Genomic DNA, 21,164 nt, shown 5'->3' with positions numbered 1-21,164 from the left:
TTCTTATCAGGAAAGTTTAAAGCAAAAAGCAGTAATACAATTAATAACACATTTAGAATTACTAACACACTAATCCTGCTTTTGTGAATCCATTGTGTGTTTCAGACTCATTAATAAAAATTATTTCTTTAGGTTCTTGTACTGAACATCAAGTACTTGAGTATTCTGATAAAGTAAAAACTACAAACAGAAAAGGAGATGTTCATAACACTCAAGATTTCATTTCAGAAAAGCATTTTCAAAGTCCTTTTGACTTCACAGAGACCCAAGTGCCTGTTAAAACATTTAGGGATGTGTATTTTACTGATAAAGGTACCACAATTAATTAAGGTAGACATCAGAAAATTGAACATCCAATATTTATTTTGCTTATTTTTTTGTTATTCTTGTTTGCTGGAGATTCTTTGTCTCAGGAGACTATATCTTTCAGAACTATGCACTGAGAAGTGCAGTATTTCAAAGATCCCTAGACTCTGAGATTAAAAAAAAAACATGTCCACAACTGGTTGATGATGTGTTACAAGCTGAATCCAAAGTCTGCTTTGGAGAAACTTCTTTGTATTACTCTTCCTCCTGTGTTTCAAATGGAGAGCTAGTGTATTTTAAAAGGCACTTTAGGCCTTGATAAGCCCAGCCTGCATTGGCATCTCATTCTCCTTGCTCCTCACAAAATTAATTCTTCATCAGTTCATGTCATTCCTGCTACTTTACTTCCTGCAACATACAACTTACACCACACATTATTTTTCCCTCAAGATTGAATCTCCTTGAGGCACACGCCAGGTCTCCTCATCCTTCTGCACTACACACCAAGTACACCCAAGTCCTTGGGCAAAGACAGTCCCACGAATGGGTTTGCCTTTGTGGGAGGAGAATTCCACACCGAGTTCCCCAGCCACTTCGCTATGTTCAGTGCAAGGACCATATCTCCTCCCGCAGTGTGCAGGGCTTTGTTTGGGTGGGACCAGGTGGTTAGCAGATCCCATAGTGTTTACCAGCCAAGTGGCTTCTGCTAAATTTGCATCCCAATGCTTCCATGCTGTTTTACCTAATGCTCTTAAAAATAGTCTTCAGCAGTCCAGTCTTATACCTCCGAATCTTCCCAGAGGCTTGTGGGTGATAAAGGATGTGATATATCCACTCAGTGCTGTGTTTGTATGCCCAGTACTTTATAAAGTTACTTCAAAAATGAGTCCCATTGACTGATTTGATTCTCTCTGGGGTACCATGTCACCACAGAATGTGTCTCTCGAGGCCTCAGATGGTATTCCAAGCAGTGGCAATGGTTTACAGGGTATGTTTCCAGCCATCCAGTTGTTGCTTCTACCATGGTGGGTATGTAGCTCTTGCCTTGACGTGTTTGTGGCAGTGGTCCAATGTAATCAATTTGCCAGGCCTCACCATATCAAGAACCTAGCCACCACCTTCTGTTCCAAGGAGATTTCACTCATGTGACTTGCTTGATTGCAGCACATTTTGTATTTGTGTGTCTTTAAAGATTCTTCTCCAGGACAATGACTTCTCGAAAGGAGAATAAGAGCAACTGTAGTGTGAGAATAAGTGGAAGAAAAGCTATCACTTTTAAAGGACCTGATGACCAGTATGGTCACCATTCTGCTGTGTTGAATAAATGTGCATGTCCTGGGTCTGCAGGGAGTTTTTACTGAATCAATTCTGCCTGGACTTCTATCACTAGTCCAAAGACTAGAAATAAATAGATGGTTCTGTTCATTGATTCATAATCTAGAGGTGTCCCTCCACACTCAGGTTTTAGAAACTGTGCTTCAATGAGATTTGACTTGGAAGCCAAAAGGAAATGACAACCAGAAGCAAAGGAAAGACTGGTATCTCAGTGTGGGAGATTATGGTAGAAAAAAATACCATTCTCTCAGCCTCATGTTGTAAAAATAGGCTCAAAATTGATATCTGTATGTGAAGACTTAAATGCTTGCATGAATTCCCACAGATTTTAATATGTAATTGTGGGTGTGTTGGTATAAGACAGTTGATATAAATCTTCAATCAAATATAAAAGAGTAACATCTCCAAAGAATCTGCTGGGAGCCACATGTATGTTTCTGAGAGTAAGGAAGACCTTTTTAACAGACAAGGGCATAGCGAGATACATATGTAAAGAGAAAATTGCTAGATCAAATATTGAAGTAAAGCACTTTTCATACTTGGACTGCAAGGGCTTTCACCTTTCATGTTTGTGTTGACATGCAAATAAATTTTTGGATACAGTTTAGAAAACATTGATTACAATATTTTTTTTTCCCCCAGAGGACATTATTTTGCCTTTTGAAACTCGGGAGATGCCACAGTATGCTGCAGAAGTCATTTAGAGACTAATGTTTTAAGGAAGGATTTTTTTTTTTAACTTGGAAGAAACCTTGCATGCCTTTTGCATGAGCTAGATGGCATCTTAGTTACAAAAAGAAGAGTTTTGCTACTTTAAACTTCCCTTTTTTTTAATAATCCTTTGTCTTTAAACTTTCTTTTGGCATTGCTAGCATAGTTGGCTTCCTTCATATATGGTCCATTTAGATTCATAAGTAAATACTATTTTGTATACCTATATATGTATATGTACACATGTTTATACATTGCAGTAGTAAATACTCCTCTGCTTATCATCAGTCCTTTAACTGCATCAGACAAACAAGCTTACTTCCCCTGGGAGAGAAGCTCAGAGACCTCAGCAGGGCCTGTTGCAACCCAGAGCTCCCTCTGACAGGTTTTTGCTCAGGCTTCAATCTTACAGATGCTCGTGGTGGCACCTCAGCAAGAGAAGTTCCTGTTAATTTAGTGGCAAATAGTATTTTTCCCAAGACTTATCTTCTGCATCAGGTGAAAAAAGATTCACCTTTTTGCAAAAGTTTTTGAAAGTCACTTCTTAGTACCACATGTGAAATTGCTAATATTGTGTTAAATGTTCTTATTTCTAGTGTGACAACATAGGACCTACTTCTGGTAATTCTGTACAACTTTCCATTGAAACAACACATTTGCCACCATCATGGTTTGTCATACTCTCCCAATGAACTGACTTACCCAAATCTCCCCTCTTGTTTTCCACCCCCAAGGTCTTGTTACCAGACACAAGAAATGGTGATTAAGAGCACAGGCATCTTGGTCATGTGTAAAGATGAATGATAAGTTTCAAGGTAGTTTAGCTGTCCATAGCTGCAATCTGAAATAGAAAATAGATATGGAATAGCATTCACAAAATGTTTAAGAATCAATGAAACAAAAAATTTTTGCAATATGCTTTGAGTTCTTTGCCACAGGGTTTAGTTTTAAGGCAAAAAATTACCTCAAATCAGTCACAATAAATAAGAGTGTAGCGATTTCTGACTAGATAAGATGTTCTGTTCTTAAAGAGAGAGAAATAAAATGTAACAGAACTTTTTGATTTTTAATTTGGACATATTTTGTGTACATGTTATTACATCATACCTCAGCTATGGACAAGCAAAGTGACCTCATAGAAACCTGACTAGTCTGATAATGCATTAAACAGAAAGTTAAATAATTCTGCAAGAAGCATTTAGCATCCCCGAGGGCTTTGCTGTTTGCAGAAAAAGAAACATCCCAAGTTGTGACCCGTACTGATAAAAGTACTCTCTGAAGTGACTAGTATTTTCTGTCTTTGTGAATGGCAGGAGATGAATTCTGCAGTAAAAGCTTTGAAGAAGAAATTACTTGAGCTCCAGTTCCTTAATGAACCAGGGACTTCCAACAGTGCCTCAAAAACGCTTAAAACAAAAAGACAACAAAAATTTATCAGTCTGTCTTTGCGTCTGCCAGCAGTGGATCCTACCAGCCAAATACTAGAAGCAAATGAGTACATTTAAATAACTGCCTTGCAGCTGTTCCAATGAGAAATCCAAAACAGTTTCCATTAGAGTGGCCTTTCATGGCCAGAGCCAAAAACCACTTCTCCCACTCTGTGCCATTGAATACATCTCTATTTTCTCCTCTTTTTGTTTGAATTGGAGGGGAAGAGATTTAAACTACCATTGCCACAGAATGGTTATCCTTTTCACAATATGCTTGAGACCAGACTGCTGTGGGATGGCACAGCTGTTGTCACCCCTGTTCCCAACAAAGCACAGCACAATTTGCATTTTGGATTTGGTGCCCAAATTTCTGCAGTCAACAAGTATGTGTATTTTTTTCTCCCCCTTGAGCTGAATAAACAAATTAGCCTTGTTACCAAAACAGGCCTCTGGTGGTGGTAAGCAAGGTAAACAAGAGAACAAAAGGAAATGGTGAGTCTGGAAGAAACAGGCTGTATTTAAAAGTACATCCAACCAATTACAGACATCATAGGGGAAACTAAAATGCCAGTATGCTTTTATTTTTTTAAGTCTTTTACTGGAGGTTCAAAATGCACCTCAGGTTTTTTTAAAGTAGACCAATACTGCCCTATAGGCAACTGTGTGAACAAGTTGCTTATAGAAGACCCCATTGTTTCTAAAGCTCTGAGACAAAGATTTTTCCATATTCTGTTTATGTATTTCACAAATATTTCAGTTCATCAAAGCAAAAGAAACCCAAATTGTCTTAACATGTATTTCATGAAAACATGTATTTGCTGGGGTAAACACATAATAGTCTTCTTATTGCCATCTGTAAATCTCTATTTCCAGTTCCCAAATGAAATTTGCTATTCTCATTAACATAAGCATTTTGCTTGCAGTCTAAACTTTCCCAAGTGCTCACTTTGCTGATTTGCTTGATGAGGAGTGATGGGAGGTGTGCCCTGGAGGTGGAAGCATCCCTAATGGACCACAGCACTTTTTCAGCATAAAATCACAGTCTTTGAGCTGTTGTAGCCAATAAATAATTACCAACTTGGCTTACTGAGCACCTGACAGGGCCTAAAGGATGCATGTTGTAAATCATTTTGCGTGAAAACACATTTGGGATGTAATAGATGCAGATTTTATTCCACTCCAATTGTTTCCGCTCTGGCTTCTGAACTACATGCACAGGACACTGCTGCTGCTCCTCTCTGCAGGAAACTCCTCCCAAGGTGAGGGTCTTTGGCAAAGATCTGTCCTGCGCTGTACTCATCCTCAAAGCAGCATTTGAGGACTCACAGCAGGTTGGGTTCCTGTTTAGGATGTTCAGATTGAGGATAAGGCAGGTGGGCAACTGGGGAGTGAACTGGGCAAAATAGAGGAGCAGCCCAGTCAACATGGCAAAGACTTTTTCTGGAGGCATAAGAGGTGGAATATTTCAGTCACTAAGTGAGATGGTGGCATATAATTTCTTCCTGTGTCTCCCACAAAGCCACAAAGTGTTGAGCCTGTGCCCATGTTTGGCTAGTGTTTGTGAAGCTCAGCTGGTCATGAAAGCTACCCCCGAAGGAAGTTTTAAGAGCTTTGCAGGACCTCCTTCTGTACTTTGTATGCAACACTTGGGCTTAAGTCCCCAATTTGGGCTCAATATGCTCTACACGTGCCTCAGCCAGTTACTTTATTTTCTTAAATATCTACACATTACAGTGGGAATCTCCCTTTGAGAGGAGCTTGGAAAGCAGAAATGCGGTGCCAGAGGAAAAAAAAGTCCTTAGTAATCAACATATATAACTCATTCTAGCAATGTAAGTGAGGGTGTGATGATGTAGAACTATGCCCTGAGTCAAAAAGTCTTCATTTCCTCCTCTACTGGAAAACCTTCATATTAACATTTAGGTAGTACTTGTGAGGGATGCAGCTCATCTGAAAAATGCTGGATCTGTGGAAAAGGAGCAAGAATAAAACAGTGTCTGAATTGCCAGCTAAGTTGTGGTCCGATACCTTCACTCTTTGTCTCTCTGTTTTTTTGGGGTTTTTTTCCCAATTCTTCTAGCTTTTAGCTTCTTAAACACCCTTTTGCTAACAAAATTTTGCATTGAAAGAAAATTCAGATGCAAGGTGTGCAGGGCTGCAGCAGAAAATGGAGAATTTGAAACCATCAGGGACTGTCTTAGGCCAGCCCAGTGTGCTCCTGACCATCACTGCTGTTCCCTAATGTCCTTGTGTTTGAATAGGGCATTGCATGGCTTCTCATTTATCTATGCTCAAGAACTGTAGGGTTCAAGGTATTTCAGACCTGATAGTTAGCATCTTCCTAATTAACCTGGTAGTTTGGCATCTTCCAAAAGAAAGGTGGTTTTATAGTATGCTGGACTTCCTGGTCTCTCACGTTCTGTTATTTAGCTCATGGAAGCTTTTTTGAACTTGCTTTTGTAGTATTCAAGAGTGAATAACTTCTACTGAAGGTCAACAACCTCCCTAGTTTTATAGCCAACCTGTGGAGGTCATAATCATAGTTATCAATGGGATCTATGTCACTTCTGAATTATACCTTTCAACAGGAAAATTGCCTCTTTTCATACTCTTGCTGGTGACTGGGTCTCTTTGTTCTTTGGATATGTTGAGTTACTTTTCCAGGTATAAGCTGTAGGATACAGAGGAATTCTCAGTTCTGTTTCTAGTGGATGGGACATAAGGCAGCTCTGAGACTCTGTAGACTCTGAGACTCTAATACATTTTGCTACAAAAGCATCCTAAAAATTATTGGATGGTCTAGCTGTTGCCACATGATCCTTCAGTAACATGTTTTAGTATGTTGTAATAGCAATAAAGGGATCCCCTTGCAGAGAGATTAATTTCCTCCTGGCTCGTCAGCTTTGTGAAGGGCGAAATGAGTCTAGTGAAATTAAGTAACCTTCTGTTCCGTACCCACCATGTCTTACTATACAGGATTATCTTCAAGTCCATTGAATGGTTACTTTGGGAGATGCAATTTGGAAGAGGAGGAGCCATTCTGTGTTGGTGATAGGGTTTCATACTTTAATTGTGCAGATGAAAAATATATCTGTGCATAAGGCTTTAAATCAGGACCCTCGCTTTGTGACTTTATGATATTTTACTTCTCCTTTGTCTTTAACAGAAACACCTCTTTTCTTCTTTATTTTAAAGCTTTTCTTTCATGTTCTGCAGTTTGGAAAACAGTCTATGTTTTTCATTAGGTAATGGAGAAAAGCTTTTTGAAAATTGGATTTTTTTCTCATCTGTTACAACTTTACTTTTGTAAACCCCATGTTTAGCAGTTGTGGGTTGATGAAGTACTTACATATTGATTCAATTATGCCTATACTTATTTGCTTATCCTTATTTTAAAGATATTCTTAATTTATACCCTTCTTTGGGGATTTTGAAGTTGGCAGTTCCCTAAAGTTTTCCAGCTTGACCCCTTCTGGTATGTTGGTAAACTTAAGAGTGTTTACCTAAGCTGAAAGCAGTGGTACTGATTTCCATTCACTGCTGCACTAAATGTAAATATATAAGACAGTTATTACGGTTTTATATTCTTAGTTTATCACACCAATATGAGAAAAATTAATTGCTTTTTGTCCCCTCTGTGTTCTGGGTAAGAAAACAGCAGCATGTCGAGATTAATTCACCAAAAAAAGAGAAGAGCAGACTGTGTTTGGGGAGTTTAGGGTTAAGGTATTTTTAAGAGATTTCCTGGATATGGATTCATTTTTGTGGCTTACGAGTTTGAAAAGTGCTGTAAAAGTCAGACCTTAGTATTTGAAGAATGATCTGCTGTTTCTCTCAGCAAGAAATAAATGCACACATGCATCCTGGGGGTGGGGAGAGGGGCCTGCCTTTTTTGTTAGATGGATTGAGGAACTCTCCAAACTCTGAGATTGCAGAGGGGTTTGTAAACTGATCATTCTCCCCTCAGGCGCCTTGTGCTAATCAATGCTTTGTTTAGTCAATATCAATCAGTGGTATTTGAAAACTTTTTGATGTTTGTTTTCCACGCTGAGCATCTTTCTGTGACACAGGCCTCCCGAGCTGAGCTGTCACTCACCTGTCATGGAGCTGACAGAGATCCCCTGTCACCTTCCTGCTCCAGGCAGACAGTGTCCTCTCCAGTCTGGTCTCTTCCACAGGAGAGGCACATAGCAATGGGCTTCTCACACAAGGACATCCTATGGTCAAGCAGCTGTGGGTCCAAATCCTCACCCTATCCTTTGGCTGTGATGCAGAGGTGGGGCAGAAGCAAGAGGAACCAAGCACAAAATGTGGGAAAGCTTACGTAGGTTCTTCTTCCCAGTGTTCCCACTGCTACCCCTGTGGTATGATCCTATATAACCAGAGGAAAGGAGACAACCAGACAAATACTGCCTGAAAAGGCTAGTGCCAAGGTGAGGTTCTGGCTGTTGAATGACTAATTGCTGAAGAAGAGTGACTGTTGTTTATTAAATTCTGGTGCCAGATTTCCTGGTCTGTCTGTACTGTGCTGTGGTTATAACTTTGTCTCATAATATTAAGAGATTTAATTCCATGTACTTGTGATTTTCTTGTTCTTTGATTTGAGACCACTGTGTCTTGAGTCAGCTTCATATGGTAAGAGAAGACTTTGCTTTTAGCCTGCTTTTACTCCCATTTTTCTTTATCTGTCTTGTTGCTTTATAACTCAACATTTTCTTCTTCTACACAGATGTGTCATAGAGGTTTAGTTAACATGGGCAATTTGCAGCTCAGTTTGTTTTAAACTTCTGTTGAGATATACTGAATGGATGAGGTAAATCTCCGGGCACCACACATCTGGCTTACACAGGCAGTGAAACACACTGAGTGAAACTTCAGGAAATTAAAATATAAACTTCCCTGCCCCTTTTCCTGCAGGGGCAGGAGAGGGGATGGGGTCTGCCTGCTTGCATGCCTTTGTGGTATGTTAACACTTTCATTACTGGGAGATGCATTGCATTTCTCTCCTGATTGAGCCTTTCCAGTCAGCATCACAGCTAAATATGATGCTTAGGATTTTTATGTTTGTGACCTGGGAGGTCAAAACCTTCCTATAAGATATACACTGGCATCCGAGAAAGCTGATCATCTGAAGTCCCCTGTTTGAACTTTTGCCAGCAAACTATCTTGTCTTCTTCTCTTCTTTCCCTTTGGGGGGTGAAAAGATTACTTTTAAACGAGATCCCAGGTTTTAGATTAGCATGCCTCAAAACCAAAACTTCTCCAAAATCCCTTACACGAACACAGCATTTTGTTTTTCTGTCTTCAAAATGAGAGAAGCAGCAAGTGAGCCTCACGCTAACTTCTCTGAGATTGCTCAAGTGATGTCGTGCTTTTAAATTGAGCAAGCCTGACTCTGTAACATTTTACATATTCTTATGTGTGTACATACATTCAGTCCTGGCTTGGCATTTTGTGAAAAAGTCAAATTTTTTGTCATATTTTGTTTCAAATTTCATACTAAAAGGTAGGGAAGAATGTTACACACTCAGGGAATAATTCGCATTTTAAGGCCACATGCAAAACAAAAGCACAAAGAAAAAAAGAAGAAAAAAAAGTAAAAGCATAATAACTGCCACATTTTAAATTTCTGAATTATGAAAAGATATGTTTTTTCCAGATGTAGCAGGCCTCTTTCCACAGAAGCAGGAGTGGAACAGGTATCATGACACATGGGCAGCAGACATCTGAAAGAAAAAAATAAATTGACAAATACATAGGCATAGATAATTTATTAAAGATCACAGATATCTACTAGATCCTGCATCCAGATATTGCTACAGAGGCTAAAAACCCAATGCATTGCCTAATTAATTCAGATTTTGGCAAGCTTTTGTAAGGGCCACTAATTCATTCGTATGACTTCCTCCCTCCCTCAAGGGTTCTTATACTTGACCTGTTATTACTACAAGGTTTTAACCGAAGAATTAAAGCCAGATGTCTTGTGGCGAGGCCTCCTTTTGTTAAATATCCCTTATAAATATTTTTTTTTTATATGCTGCAGAGAGGTCCTCCATAGGAACTTCAAAAATTTCTTGAATAATTAAGGCTAAAAGGCTTCAACCCTAAGAGCTGATGTATCCTAGAGGAACAATAAAAGTATTATACTCACTGTGCTGAGAAATACTATTTACGCTAACTTTTTATTATCCTGGGCCTGCAAATGTTTCTGATCAATGTTTAGGCTGGAGGTAAAATCTTTTTATAAAGACCTTTTTCTTTAGCATAAATTTAAATGTAGTGCATTTGGGATATATGTGTGAAGTTTGGTATATTGCTTTATTGAAGTTGGCTTAATTGCATTGAAAAAACGTAGAAATGAAAAGAAACGGAAATAGCTTTGGGTAATTCTGAGGAGATCTTTATCAGATACTATTTTCACTTGAGTTGAATTACTAATTCTCTTTTCCAATTCTGTACATTTTTGCTTTCAACAAGACGTTTAGCTGTAGCACTTCCTGCAGAGTAACTGGAGCTGTCCAAAATATATGGTTTAGTTTGTATGTTTTAATGGGAAGAAATTCTTATATTTTAATGTTGTTGATCTGTACTTTGAATGGGCTTATTACCTGCATTTGCTAAAACTGAATCTGTTTTTGTAAAAATTCAAGTTTAGTTGATAGTGTTCCAGAGCCATAAAAGCAGAGAGGCAAAGGCAGGTCTCCTGAGTGTCTTGTAGGAAGAGACCTTTTTGACATGTGATTCTTGGTTTGAGTATTTTTTAATTATTATTTTTACATCCTTGTTGTTTACCCATGCTAAACAAGGAATCAGGAAGTTATTCAGAGAGATTCCTTTTCCTAAGGTTTGTCTTTTGGGAATTGCGCCTTGAGTAATTGAGTGGAACTGAGAAAGGAAACTCACTAAGCATTTTCTTATGAGCCAACAGTTTTATTCAAAACTTCCACATTCTGCTGGAGTATGGGCTTGTTTGTTGCACCCCTAGATGTTCTCAGCAGAGTACTCCACAAGGAAAATTAATCATGTGTTCCCTGACACAGCTATAACAATATTTAATTCAGGAAATAAGGTTGGATGCTTTTAACACTAGTAAAGCCACATATTACTTTTCTTTTTTTTTGGCTCACTATTTCAATTTGGAATAAGTCAGTTCTGGTGAGTTATATTTAAAGGCATTGTGTATTTCAAACCCTCTCTAGAAATGTGGCTGATGCTCATAGAAATGCTATGTCATGCTTCTTTTATTGTTCATAAAAGCACTTCATGCATTGTGGACAAACCACGCCTGGTAATTGACAGGCTCAGAGCATACTGACAATCTTTGTATAAGGTATTCTTCCCACTTTTTAAGACAGGGCAAGAAGGAATAGCCGTGATGGAAAACAAAAATCTGCTTGGAAACATAGTAAACATTTCCTCCTTTTTGAAGGGCTATTCTTCCACTAGAGTCAAACAACAGTTTTATGCACCAATAACATAAATAAGATGTCTGTAGCAGAGTTAACTTTTCTTAATTATGAATTGCATGCCTTTCCTTAACTGAATCTTTCAGCAGGTCTACTTGGCCAGGAGCTCATTTTCCATGCAATTTACAACTACATCAGAAATCATGCTGGCTCCCAGAGCAGATGGAACCATTTCTGGTTGGTTCTACTCTGGTTGCTGTTACTAGATTCCTCAAAGCAATTGTTTGTGAGTTGTGGAATGCCATTTGGTCTGAAAAAATAAATTTGTTCTGAAGCGTGTTCCTTTCCTGTCCCCCTCCCCACTCTTTGTGCATGTCTCATCCATGGAGGCAATCATATGTTTTCAGTTCTGATGTCATTCTTTTTTTTTCTCTCTCTTTTTTTCCCCTGTTCTTTCAGTCCACAGCCATGAGCGAACCACAGTGCTACTACAATGAAACCATTGCCTTCTTTTATAACCGAAGTGGAAAATATCTAGCCACTGAATGGAACACTGTCAGCAAGCTTGTAATGGGACTGGGGATTACCGTCTGCATCTTCATAATGCTGGCCAACCTCTTGGTTATGGTGGCTATTTATGTCAACCGTCGATTCCACTTTCCTATTTATTACTTAATGGCCAACTTAGCTGCTGCAGACTTTTTTGCAGGGCTGGCCTACTTTTACTTAATGTTCAACACAGGACCCAACACTAGAAGACTGACTGTAAGCACCTGGCTTCTCCGTCAGGGTCTCATTGACACCAGTCTGACAGCCTCTGTAGCCAATTTGTTGGCCATTGCTATTGAGCGGCACATTACAGTTTTCCGGATGCAGCTACATACGCGGATGAGCAACCGCCGAGTGGTCGTCGTAATTGTTGTTATCTGGACTATGGCCATCGTCATGGGTGCCATACCAAGTGTTGGATGGAACTGTATTTGTGATATCACTCACTGCTCCAACATGGCACCGCTCTATAGTGACTCCTACCTGGTCTTCTGGGCTATTTTCAACCTGGTCACTTTTGTGGTTATGGTGGTCCTATATGCTCACATCTTTGGGTATGTTCGCCAAAGGACTATGAGAATGTCCAGACACAGTTCTGGACCCCGCAGGAATCGTGACACCATGATGAGCCTCCTGAAGACTGTGGTCATTGTGCTTGGTAAGTGCTTACTTTGCCCACCCTGTTCTCCCCACTCTGTTCCTTATCAGGTGATGTCAGTAATGCATGGTCAGCTCCTGGGGGATCAGCAGCATTTGGAAGACACTGGAAGAGGTGCAGACAGTGAGAACCCCCAGAGTTCACTACTGTGACCACTAGGGGCTATCAGGCTTATTTATCGAAGTTGATGGAACAAACTTGGTTACTCAGCCTTGTAACTGGTGAAAATCCAGATGTAATGTGGTTTTTTGCAGCAAGGCATGTTTAAAACCTTTTGCAGCAGCCTATTGTATGCAGTGTTTGCCCTTTTGCCTTTGAAGATGCCGAATGGCTTTAAACTTAAAACAGTACAGGGAAAGCTCAATATTCCGCTGAAGTACCTGTTGTCTCCTTTTTGCCACCCGAAAGGTGTTGTGTGTATTCATGCAAAATTCCAATATATGAAGAACAATGAAGGATTACAGGCTATTCATGAAACAATTGTGTGTTGAGCAGGGCTGCATGTACTCAATCCTATAGTGTTTGGCACGTATCAGTATCTGACCATTTGCTAACACAGGAAAGCAACAAATAAGATTCTGGTGCTTCAGCACTCTGCTCAGGAGATGCCTAAGTTTCAGAGCTTGGAAAACAGGGAAATGTGAGAAAAACACCATAACACATTGTGGATTCAGGTGGTTCTTTTCATTTTGTGAGTAGTTTTACTTGGATTTTGTCTGGGGCTCCCAGCTTGCTCATGCAGAAGCACAACCTGAATGCTGAGTAGCATTCCCTGGTGATCTTCTTTGCAGTTTGCTCTGTTCTTTGTTGCTGCAGATGATAGTGAGCTGAAGGCAGCAAGGATGGTGCAGACGGTTTCCTTGTCCTAACATGTGATCTCACCTATTAGGTCTTCCAATACAGTACATGGGTCTCTAGGAATCACACTGCCCTGTTGTATCAGATGGTTGCCCTAATAGTCCATAAATGCAATTGTTATGCAGTCTACAAAGCCCAAAACTTAGCCCCATTTCTCTCCTTGACATTATGATTCCCACAGGTTTGTGCTGTGACTTGTGCTTTCTATCACAAATGTGGCAGAATAGGTGCAGAGATTCCGTGTGAGTCACTGTGTCAACTCACTTGTTAGTTTAAGAATTTACATGTTGTACTCTGACCTAGTGATTAGCTTTTTAACCAGAACATGAATTGTGTGGCTAACTAACCCATTAAACCATTGATAAGGCTTATTCTTCCATGCCCTGTTTTTGTCTTCAGGGAAAGATTCTCTATGAGTTTTGTGAGGGAGACTGTAGCAGTTGGTAAAACCTCCCCTGACTTCCTGGTGGTTCAGAGGTCTGTCCCTTCCCACCTCCATGATTCCCATGGCAGAAAGCAAGATGATTAAAAATATAAGGAAAATTCAGGTTTTTCAGTCCTCTTTTAGGAAACACTTTCCTGTTTTCCCTCCTGAAGAATCACTGTTCATACAGCAGTGTAGTATTTCCTATGAGATGAAAGACTGGCTCAGACTTAAAAAAAATACAAAAGCAAAAAAACTAAAAACAACAACCCAAAAAAAAGTGGATAGCAAATAGTCAGTATTTACACCAATGCAATGTGGAGTTGTAGCAATAAAAGTCATTGAGTAAATAGCAAATGTCAGCTTATCCCAAGCATGGGTAGGACCAGAGGTACACATGTAGCAGGAAGGGTAGGTGGTGACTACACTGTCCTGACATGAGAAGAGGTCAGAGGGAACATGTACAGGCCACCCACTGTGGCCACAGCAGTAGTGGTGTACAAGGAACATAAAGTGACACTTCTCTTCCCCTAATAAGTATAATTTTTTCAGGTATTGTTCTAGAAAGAGTGAAACAGCTCCAGGGGTTAAGGGACATTAGCTAAACTGAAGGTGACTTCAGTTTAGCTGGAGATGTAGTTCAGTAATAGCTCTGATTCCTCATTAAGGTCAGATTTTTCAGGACTGCAGGTAGCACATGTTGAAGCTTTCTTCAAAATTCAAACAGGACCTTAATTCTTGTTACTTCATTCAGTGTTTTGCACACACTCCACTTTAGCACCTCTTTTAATCTGTATAAAATACCACTTACAGAAAGCAAGAACTTATTATCTTAATAAATCTGTTTGAGGGAAACAAAGGCACTTGTAGGTTGTGACACTCTTCCTCCTTTTTGCAGCTCTCACCTTGGTATTAATTGGCAAAGGGTTTGGGTTTTGGTTCAATTGGGGTTTTTCCTAAGCAGTGTGGTTTCTAGAGCAAGGCTAGAGGAGGTCAGTCATGGGGCCATATTGTAAAGAAGCAGGAATACTTTCACCTCCTTGCCACCTGTGAGGCACAGTTGGAAGATAAAGGTGGTTGGGAAACAGCTGGGAGTTTGTTATGTAAAGTCTTTCAATTTAAGAAAGAAATAAATAAAAAACAGACTGAAGCCAAGGCTCTGGGATAACCACAAAGACTTCTGGAGAGTTAAATGTTTGTGCATCAAGGTGTTACCAGACTGCTAGGTGCACCATGAGGAATGTTCATTAGTTGCCATCAGAGGGCGAGTGCCATCACATATTGCTGAATTTGCACTTCAGTGGAGGATTGTTTCGTGGTTCTGAAGAAGAAAAGCTACGCATCACTTCAAAGCACGTCTGGGCATCTCAGATATCACCAGATATCACCAGATATCTCTCAAGCAAATGGTGTGATCACCATGTCGGTTAGGCAGGTGTGCTGGTGCTCTGTCACTGTTTGCAATCTACTTGTAAGTCTGGCTTAAAGTTTTCACAAGCAGAAGATTTAATTTATGGAGTCATACTTCCTGAATGCCTTCTTGAAAAGTTAGTGCTGCAAGTTTATCTAGTGGAGCTTTGGAAAGGGTGGGAAAGGTGAGTGTCTTAGGCTGCATGGAGCAATTTGCCGAACATTTCTCTCATGTGATCTGGCTGTTTCTACATCAGTGAACCTCAATAATATGGAGGAAAAGAACCCCTGCCTGTTTTTAATGGTGCAGATTGGAGTAATAATACATTACTTGAGACATTGGTTTGAGGCAGAAACCAACTTTTTGCAGGAGGTGAAGATGGGAAAGAAAGCAGTTTATTCTGAAGATCCCTCTCCCCCCTCTCCTATCCCATATTGAGTGGGGAAGGGAGCTGGTTTGTGTCAGGCTGCTTTACACAGGAGAAGACAATTCATTTTGGAGGAGAGGGAGGGTGCCCTGGGATCCAAGGGAAAACAGGACTGGGAGTCTGGGTAAACCTGTGAGCATTGGCAGAGGGAGGCAAACCATTCCTCATCTTAGAATCTTTGTTAAAATGCTGCTCAGCCGTAAGGAACCCCATTGTGAATTGGGCAGCAATGAACTGTTCATTTGACTTTTAAACTTCCATAAACGGGTGTCCTGGAGTTGTCCTGCTGGCTGTGCTCCCAGGCAAAGCCATGCTGCTGCCTCAAGGAGAAGAGCATCTTTTACCCTGTCCGCATTCTCGCTATGCTTTGGGGGCAGGAGGTGGAGGGAATAACACAAACGCTTCTTGTTTGTTAGCTGCCTAACACGGCCTGCCCTCCTCGTGCCTTGCTGCCTTGCTCCAGGAGGAGAAGAGCAGCCCCAAAGGGGTGCAGTCCTCCAGGCAGAGATGCTGTCAGCATGTGCGGGGAGGGTGCCAGCTGCCTCTGACAAGAGGGTGATTGTGTGGGAAGGGCTATGGCCGCTTGACGCACTGACTGGAGCGGTCGGGATCTGGCACACTGCGTCATCCCACAGAGCGGGTGGGTTGCTGAATCCTAGGAACAAGTCAAAAGCAGAGAACAGATTTTTTTTTTTTTCATGCCCTCTTGTTGTTTTTTTGCTTGAGTAAAATAGTTTAAACAGAAGGAAGTGATTTCATAGCTGAGCCCTTTTTTCTTTTAACAAAGCTGCTTTAGAAATCTTTCAAAAGTAACAAGGAACATACAGCTTTTTCTCTAAACCATGCCTTTCCTTTGCATTGGAACTGAGAAAAGACTGATCTGTGTACTGCACATAGCCATAAAATCATGTCTGGTTTGGCTTGCAGCTCAATGACACTTTGCCTTTCACCACCACCATGTGTTCCCTTTAAATGAGCAATCAGGGAACAGGCAGAAACTGAGCAGATACATCAGCTAAAACTTGGCATCCTCTCTTCTGTTCTCCACTTTTTCTCATGTTACATTTAAAGACAAAGCTAAACTGTTTTTCTGGTGGGGATCAGAGTTAGACTCTGAAAGCATTTATCTGGGCCAGTTGTAGGTTTGGCCCAAAAATGGATGACAATATCTAACTATTGTTTTAAGAAGCAGTGAAGGCACCACATGAAGGATTTCAGAGCTCAGGCCTGGATAAACTAGCTCCTTGGCCTGGAATCAGTCATGAAAGGCTAGGGTCTTTCAGGTGTTTTCAGGTGCAAACCTGCATTTGTAGAGAGCTACTGGCTTAGAATGTTACTGTTGGACAGTTAGCCTGTTTTTCACATGCCTAAATGCTGATTAAATATCTATCCTAACTTGTCACCTCTAGTTTTTACAGTGTGGATAACTCTGCCATATACCTCCATATGCATCTTTGGGCATTCCTCTCTATTTAGAATTTAGACGGTGAGATTGTGATACTGAGGGATTATAACTGAATTTTAAATAAGCCAACAACCCTTCTTATGTGTATTTTAATAATCCTGATGATTAGCCTTCTATGTTGGGTGAGTTCTCAATATTTTTTGGCCAAAATTAGGCATGCCTGTTGAGCCAAGCACCAGAGCTAGCCCCCAGGATGTAGGGAGACCAAACAATGAATTCATAAATGTTTACCCTTTATGTTCCTGGGAAGTAAAAAAGACACTTAGGACTTTCCTGCCTGTAGAATTGTCCACTTTGTTTGCAGGAATGTGGTTTACTCTGTAAGACTGGGAAACTAATGTGGGCACAGGCAAAAATGGTGAAGATTCTTTTTGTATAAACTGTTTTGATTCAAATGAGTCTCACTGTGTTTGAAGACAGTCCTTTACTTATTATAACAAAGAAATAAATGCAAGAAAAAACATCTGGAAGTTCAGTATAAACATCTGGAAGGGTAGAATTGCTCAGCAACAGCTTTCTTCTTGCCCTCTCTCTGCAGTTACAAATTGCATGAGACTTATTTTTGTATTTTGTAGCTTTTCTTTCACATCTAGGTACCAAATGAGGTTGGAAAGCAGCAAATAACTGTTGATGCACGAGAGGTCACATAAGCTGTAGCTATGCAGTTGAAGCAAATAAAGTGCATTATTGATAACTTTAACCTTTCTGAGTAGTTGTTTTGACATGCAGTCTGTATCTTTACTCCCTTTCTCCTCCCATGCAGTAAAAGCACTTGATTATCAGTACAAAATAAACAGACTGTGAAATAATGCTACAACCTGATTGACAGCACATAGTAGCTTGACAGAGGCGAGTCTTTATTTCCATACTCCTCATGGAGTGTCAGGTAATTAGCTGGAATGGCTTATCTTTGTTGGCCTTAAGGTTTGAACAATATGAAATATATTCCACCAGCTACCAAGAATGTGGTCCCGGACTGAGATGAAGATGATCTTGTCTCGACAGAGCTTCGTTATGGTATCACTCAAACTTTGACAGACCTTGCCTGCCCATGGAACATTATACCAGTGGGCCAAAGCAAGCATCAGCCCTCATAGCACAATGCAGCTTCTAAGAGGATATTTTGTAGAAGCCAGGGTATAACTCTGAGCCCAGTGATGTAAGATGACAACTACACCTATTTACCTCCTCCTTGAGGACTCCTGCTGGTGTTGAGAGAGATGAGCTCTAGAGCAGCACTTTTCCTGAGATTACTGAAATTGAGGATGTTGTCTTAGCTTGGGAATGTCCTTCCACCAGGTAGCAGTGGCCCCTTGGGGAGAAGAGCAGCATCCAGTCAGGCACTTTTCCTTGTAATTGCATATTCCTTAGAGAGCTGGGCTGGGCAGTAGGATCAGGCTGGAGTTCAGATGAGAGCAGCATTTTTCACAGCTTCTTCTCTGGAAGTGGTGCAGTGTGAAGCCATAAATACCGTGTTACCCTGTGGTCAGTTCAGAGTCACCAACCCTGCCTGACCCCTGCATCACAGAAATGTCACTTGTGTATTGATTTAGTCCTGACGGAAAAACAGGGCAATAAACCCTGGAACTGGTGTGGGCAGTACAAGTCTGAGCATCAATGACTTTCTGTTCTGTACACAGGGTGCAGTTATGTTCAGCCCCAGTGTTTTTAGATAAGTATATTTTAAAAGTGCATAAACTGTGAATTTAACCCTATAGTCGAGTAAACTGGGAAATTGTTGCTGATGACTGTTGTGTATCTGGAGAGCTCGTAGAGTTTGTAGCATAAATTCTTATTACATTGTATGGAGAAGGAAGGTTTGTAATAAATGCTTTTAGAGTTTCAGTGTGACAGCAGTACTTTCAAGCTGTATCATCAAATATTTGCACGAAAAAGTGAAATCTTGATTAAAATTATTTTTTAATATATAGCACATGTTACCTATGCTATAGGATTTTTGATTACTTGGATTTCTTTCTCTTCTCTCTTCTCTCTTCTTGGAAGGCCTTAGGAGTAGTTCTGATTGCTCATTAAAAGCTCTCTTGCAGAAAAAATCATGCAGTTTAGGGGGTCAATGGTTTCCAGGCCTTGCCATTTCTACTTATGGTGTATTATGTATTATCTTTTTTGTTTAGTTGTTGAGTTTTTTCATTTCCCCTGTCCATCTTAATGACATTTTGGTATTGACTTAAGTAACAGTGTACTTTTAGCTTGCAAGTAGGTGAAAGGGAATTAAAGTCTTCATATTATTGCGTATATTTTTTAGAAGGTTTCATTGTGAAATCATTCAGATTTAATAACAAGAAATTTGACTTTAGTCAGTGATTCATAACAAGTGTATTAATATATTTATGTTTGTAAATGTCTGTATTCTTATTTTCTTCATAAATACTGCTTGATCACTATATTAGACAGGTCTAGCACTTTTTTCTATCAGGAAGACAAATTTTCACAATGAATTATTAAAAATCAGTTTCTTCTTTCAGTTAAAATAATGGAGGCGTGAGAACTTGCCAAGGATCTATGTACAATATGTACATAATTATGCAGTGATTATAGTGTGTTTTAACTTTAACAGTCTTCGTAGGATGTTGCTTGATTGCTTGATACATTTTGTGCTGCTAGTAAAAGCAGTACTATGTGTGCTCTGTCTCAAAATCTCAGTCCCTGATCATTTTTATGGTCATTTATAGTCCTGCAAATGAATTTTTCTAGAAAACTAGAATTTTTCTAGTAGTCCCAAACCAAATCTCTTCCTGTTACTGGTTGGCTGTCGAGGATACTGAAAGGAGAAAGAATAAGGAAGCACAGCATCTGGAAATTACACTGTGGTCAGTTTGTTTGTGTGATAAACTTCATAAGTAGATTTCTGTTCCAAATCAAGCCTGTGCAAGCTCCACTTGATGAAGCAGAAGTTATTGGTGCCTTGTATCCAGGCAAGTCTCTCTGAACCCAGAGCATGGTTGGGTGTGTAGGGAGGCTCACTCTATCTATTTTGCTTAATTTCTCCACTGACTCTCTCAACTTATTTTATTGCATCCACAGCTAAAGCTGATACATCCTTGTTAACTGTCTTTTCTCTAAAGTGTTCCAGGTATCCCTGTGGCATTCAATGCTTCACCCTGGGGAATCCCTTTGGAAGTTTTCCTCTTCTTTCCCCCTTCAGTTAAGAATAAGAATTATTTCTTTTCATTTAGGATCCTTTGAAAATGCATTTTGAGGAACTTCCCTCATTTCCCAAGACAGGAATGTGGTTTTATTTTATTTTTGAGAGGGAAAATTTTCTCTAGTAAATATAGTCCTTTAAGTATGGTGAAAATGAGGCCTTGCTTAATAAAAGTATTTTCCCCGACTTCAGTATAATTTATTACCTTTTCAGAGAAAAAATAAATTTAAAGGGCAGATGAAAGCTCTCCTCATTTTTCTAAGAACAGCCAGGAAAAGGTAAACCTTAAGTAGTTCTTGCACTTGTGTTCACGTTTTGATTAAAAAACTATTAAAAAAATTAGTTCTAATTGCTTGCATAGGTTTTGTCTTTTTTCCAAGAAGCTTTTAAAAATGAATTGCAGTGGCAAAAGTACGTATATTCCTCAACAGGCCTTGAGAATTGATTTTTATTTTCCTTTAATTTAATAATAGGGTTTGAAAATCACACTTTGGCCTTGAAAAATAGAATCCAAGATTTTCACTTGGATCCAGGTAAAATAATAAAATGCTGACTAAGGAGTGATATTTGCTTACTGAAAATCCATACCAAATCAAAATTAATTGGTAACTTCTCTTGCTCTGAGATCAGACTCCACTCAGCATGGCTACATCCACAAGTGAACACTCATCAACCTGGGCTTCTCCAAAACAGTGGAACATTTTGTGAAACATGTGCTCTAAAACAAAGGCCTTGGTAAACTTTGCTAAATACCCAGGGCAGAAATTGTTGCCAAGAAGAAATTTTGAAAATCAGCACATACAAGAAGGCTTACTGTAAAATGCCAGCATGTGACCAAGTCCTACTGATCTCTCAAAATTTGAGTATTTTGAATTTTTAATTTTTTGGAAGAGAAGATGGGAGCCTATCCTTTCTTTAGAAGAGGCAACAATAACGCTTTTACAAAATGGCTGCTCACAACATAACCTTTTTGTCCTCTAGAAAGCACATTGTTGAAAGCATGGGGAGTTTGATTCTA

At 39.8% G+C, this 21,164-nt stretch overlaps 1 protein-coding gene across 1 annotated transcript in view; it reads left to right on the top strand.

The window, feature by feature from the left end:
- The window catches only part of LPAR1 (lysophosphatidic acid receptor 1), a 75,684-nt gene that overhangs the window by 26,659 nt on the left and 27,861 nt on the right, over positions 1–21,164 (top strand). Inside the window, exon 3 of the mRNA XM_085043574.1 lies at positions 11,648–12,395. Within this exon, the coding sequence (XP_084899700.1) occupies positions 11,648–12,395 (748 nt within the window). The remainder of the gene's footprint in view (positions 1–11,647; positions 12,396–21,164) is intronic.

Source organism: Lichenostomus cassidix, chromosome Z (assembly GCF_008360975.1).
Source record: "Lichenostomus cassidix isolate B80296 chromosome Z, HeHo_3.0, whole genome shotgun sequence".
In the NCBI taxonomy this organism is placed as follows: domain Eukaryota; kingdom Metazoa; phylum Chordata; class Aves; order Passeriformes; family Meliphagidae; genus Lichenostomus; species Lichenostomus cassidix.
Note: the sequence above shows the minus strand (reverse complement) of the source record. Positions and strands in the feature narration are given on the sequence as shown.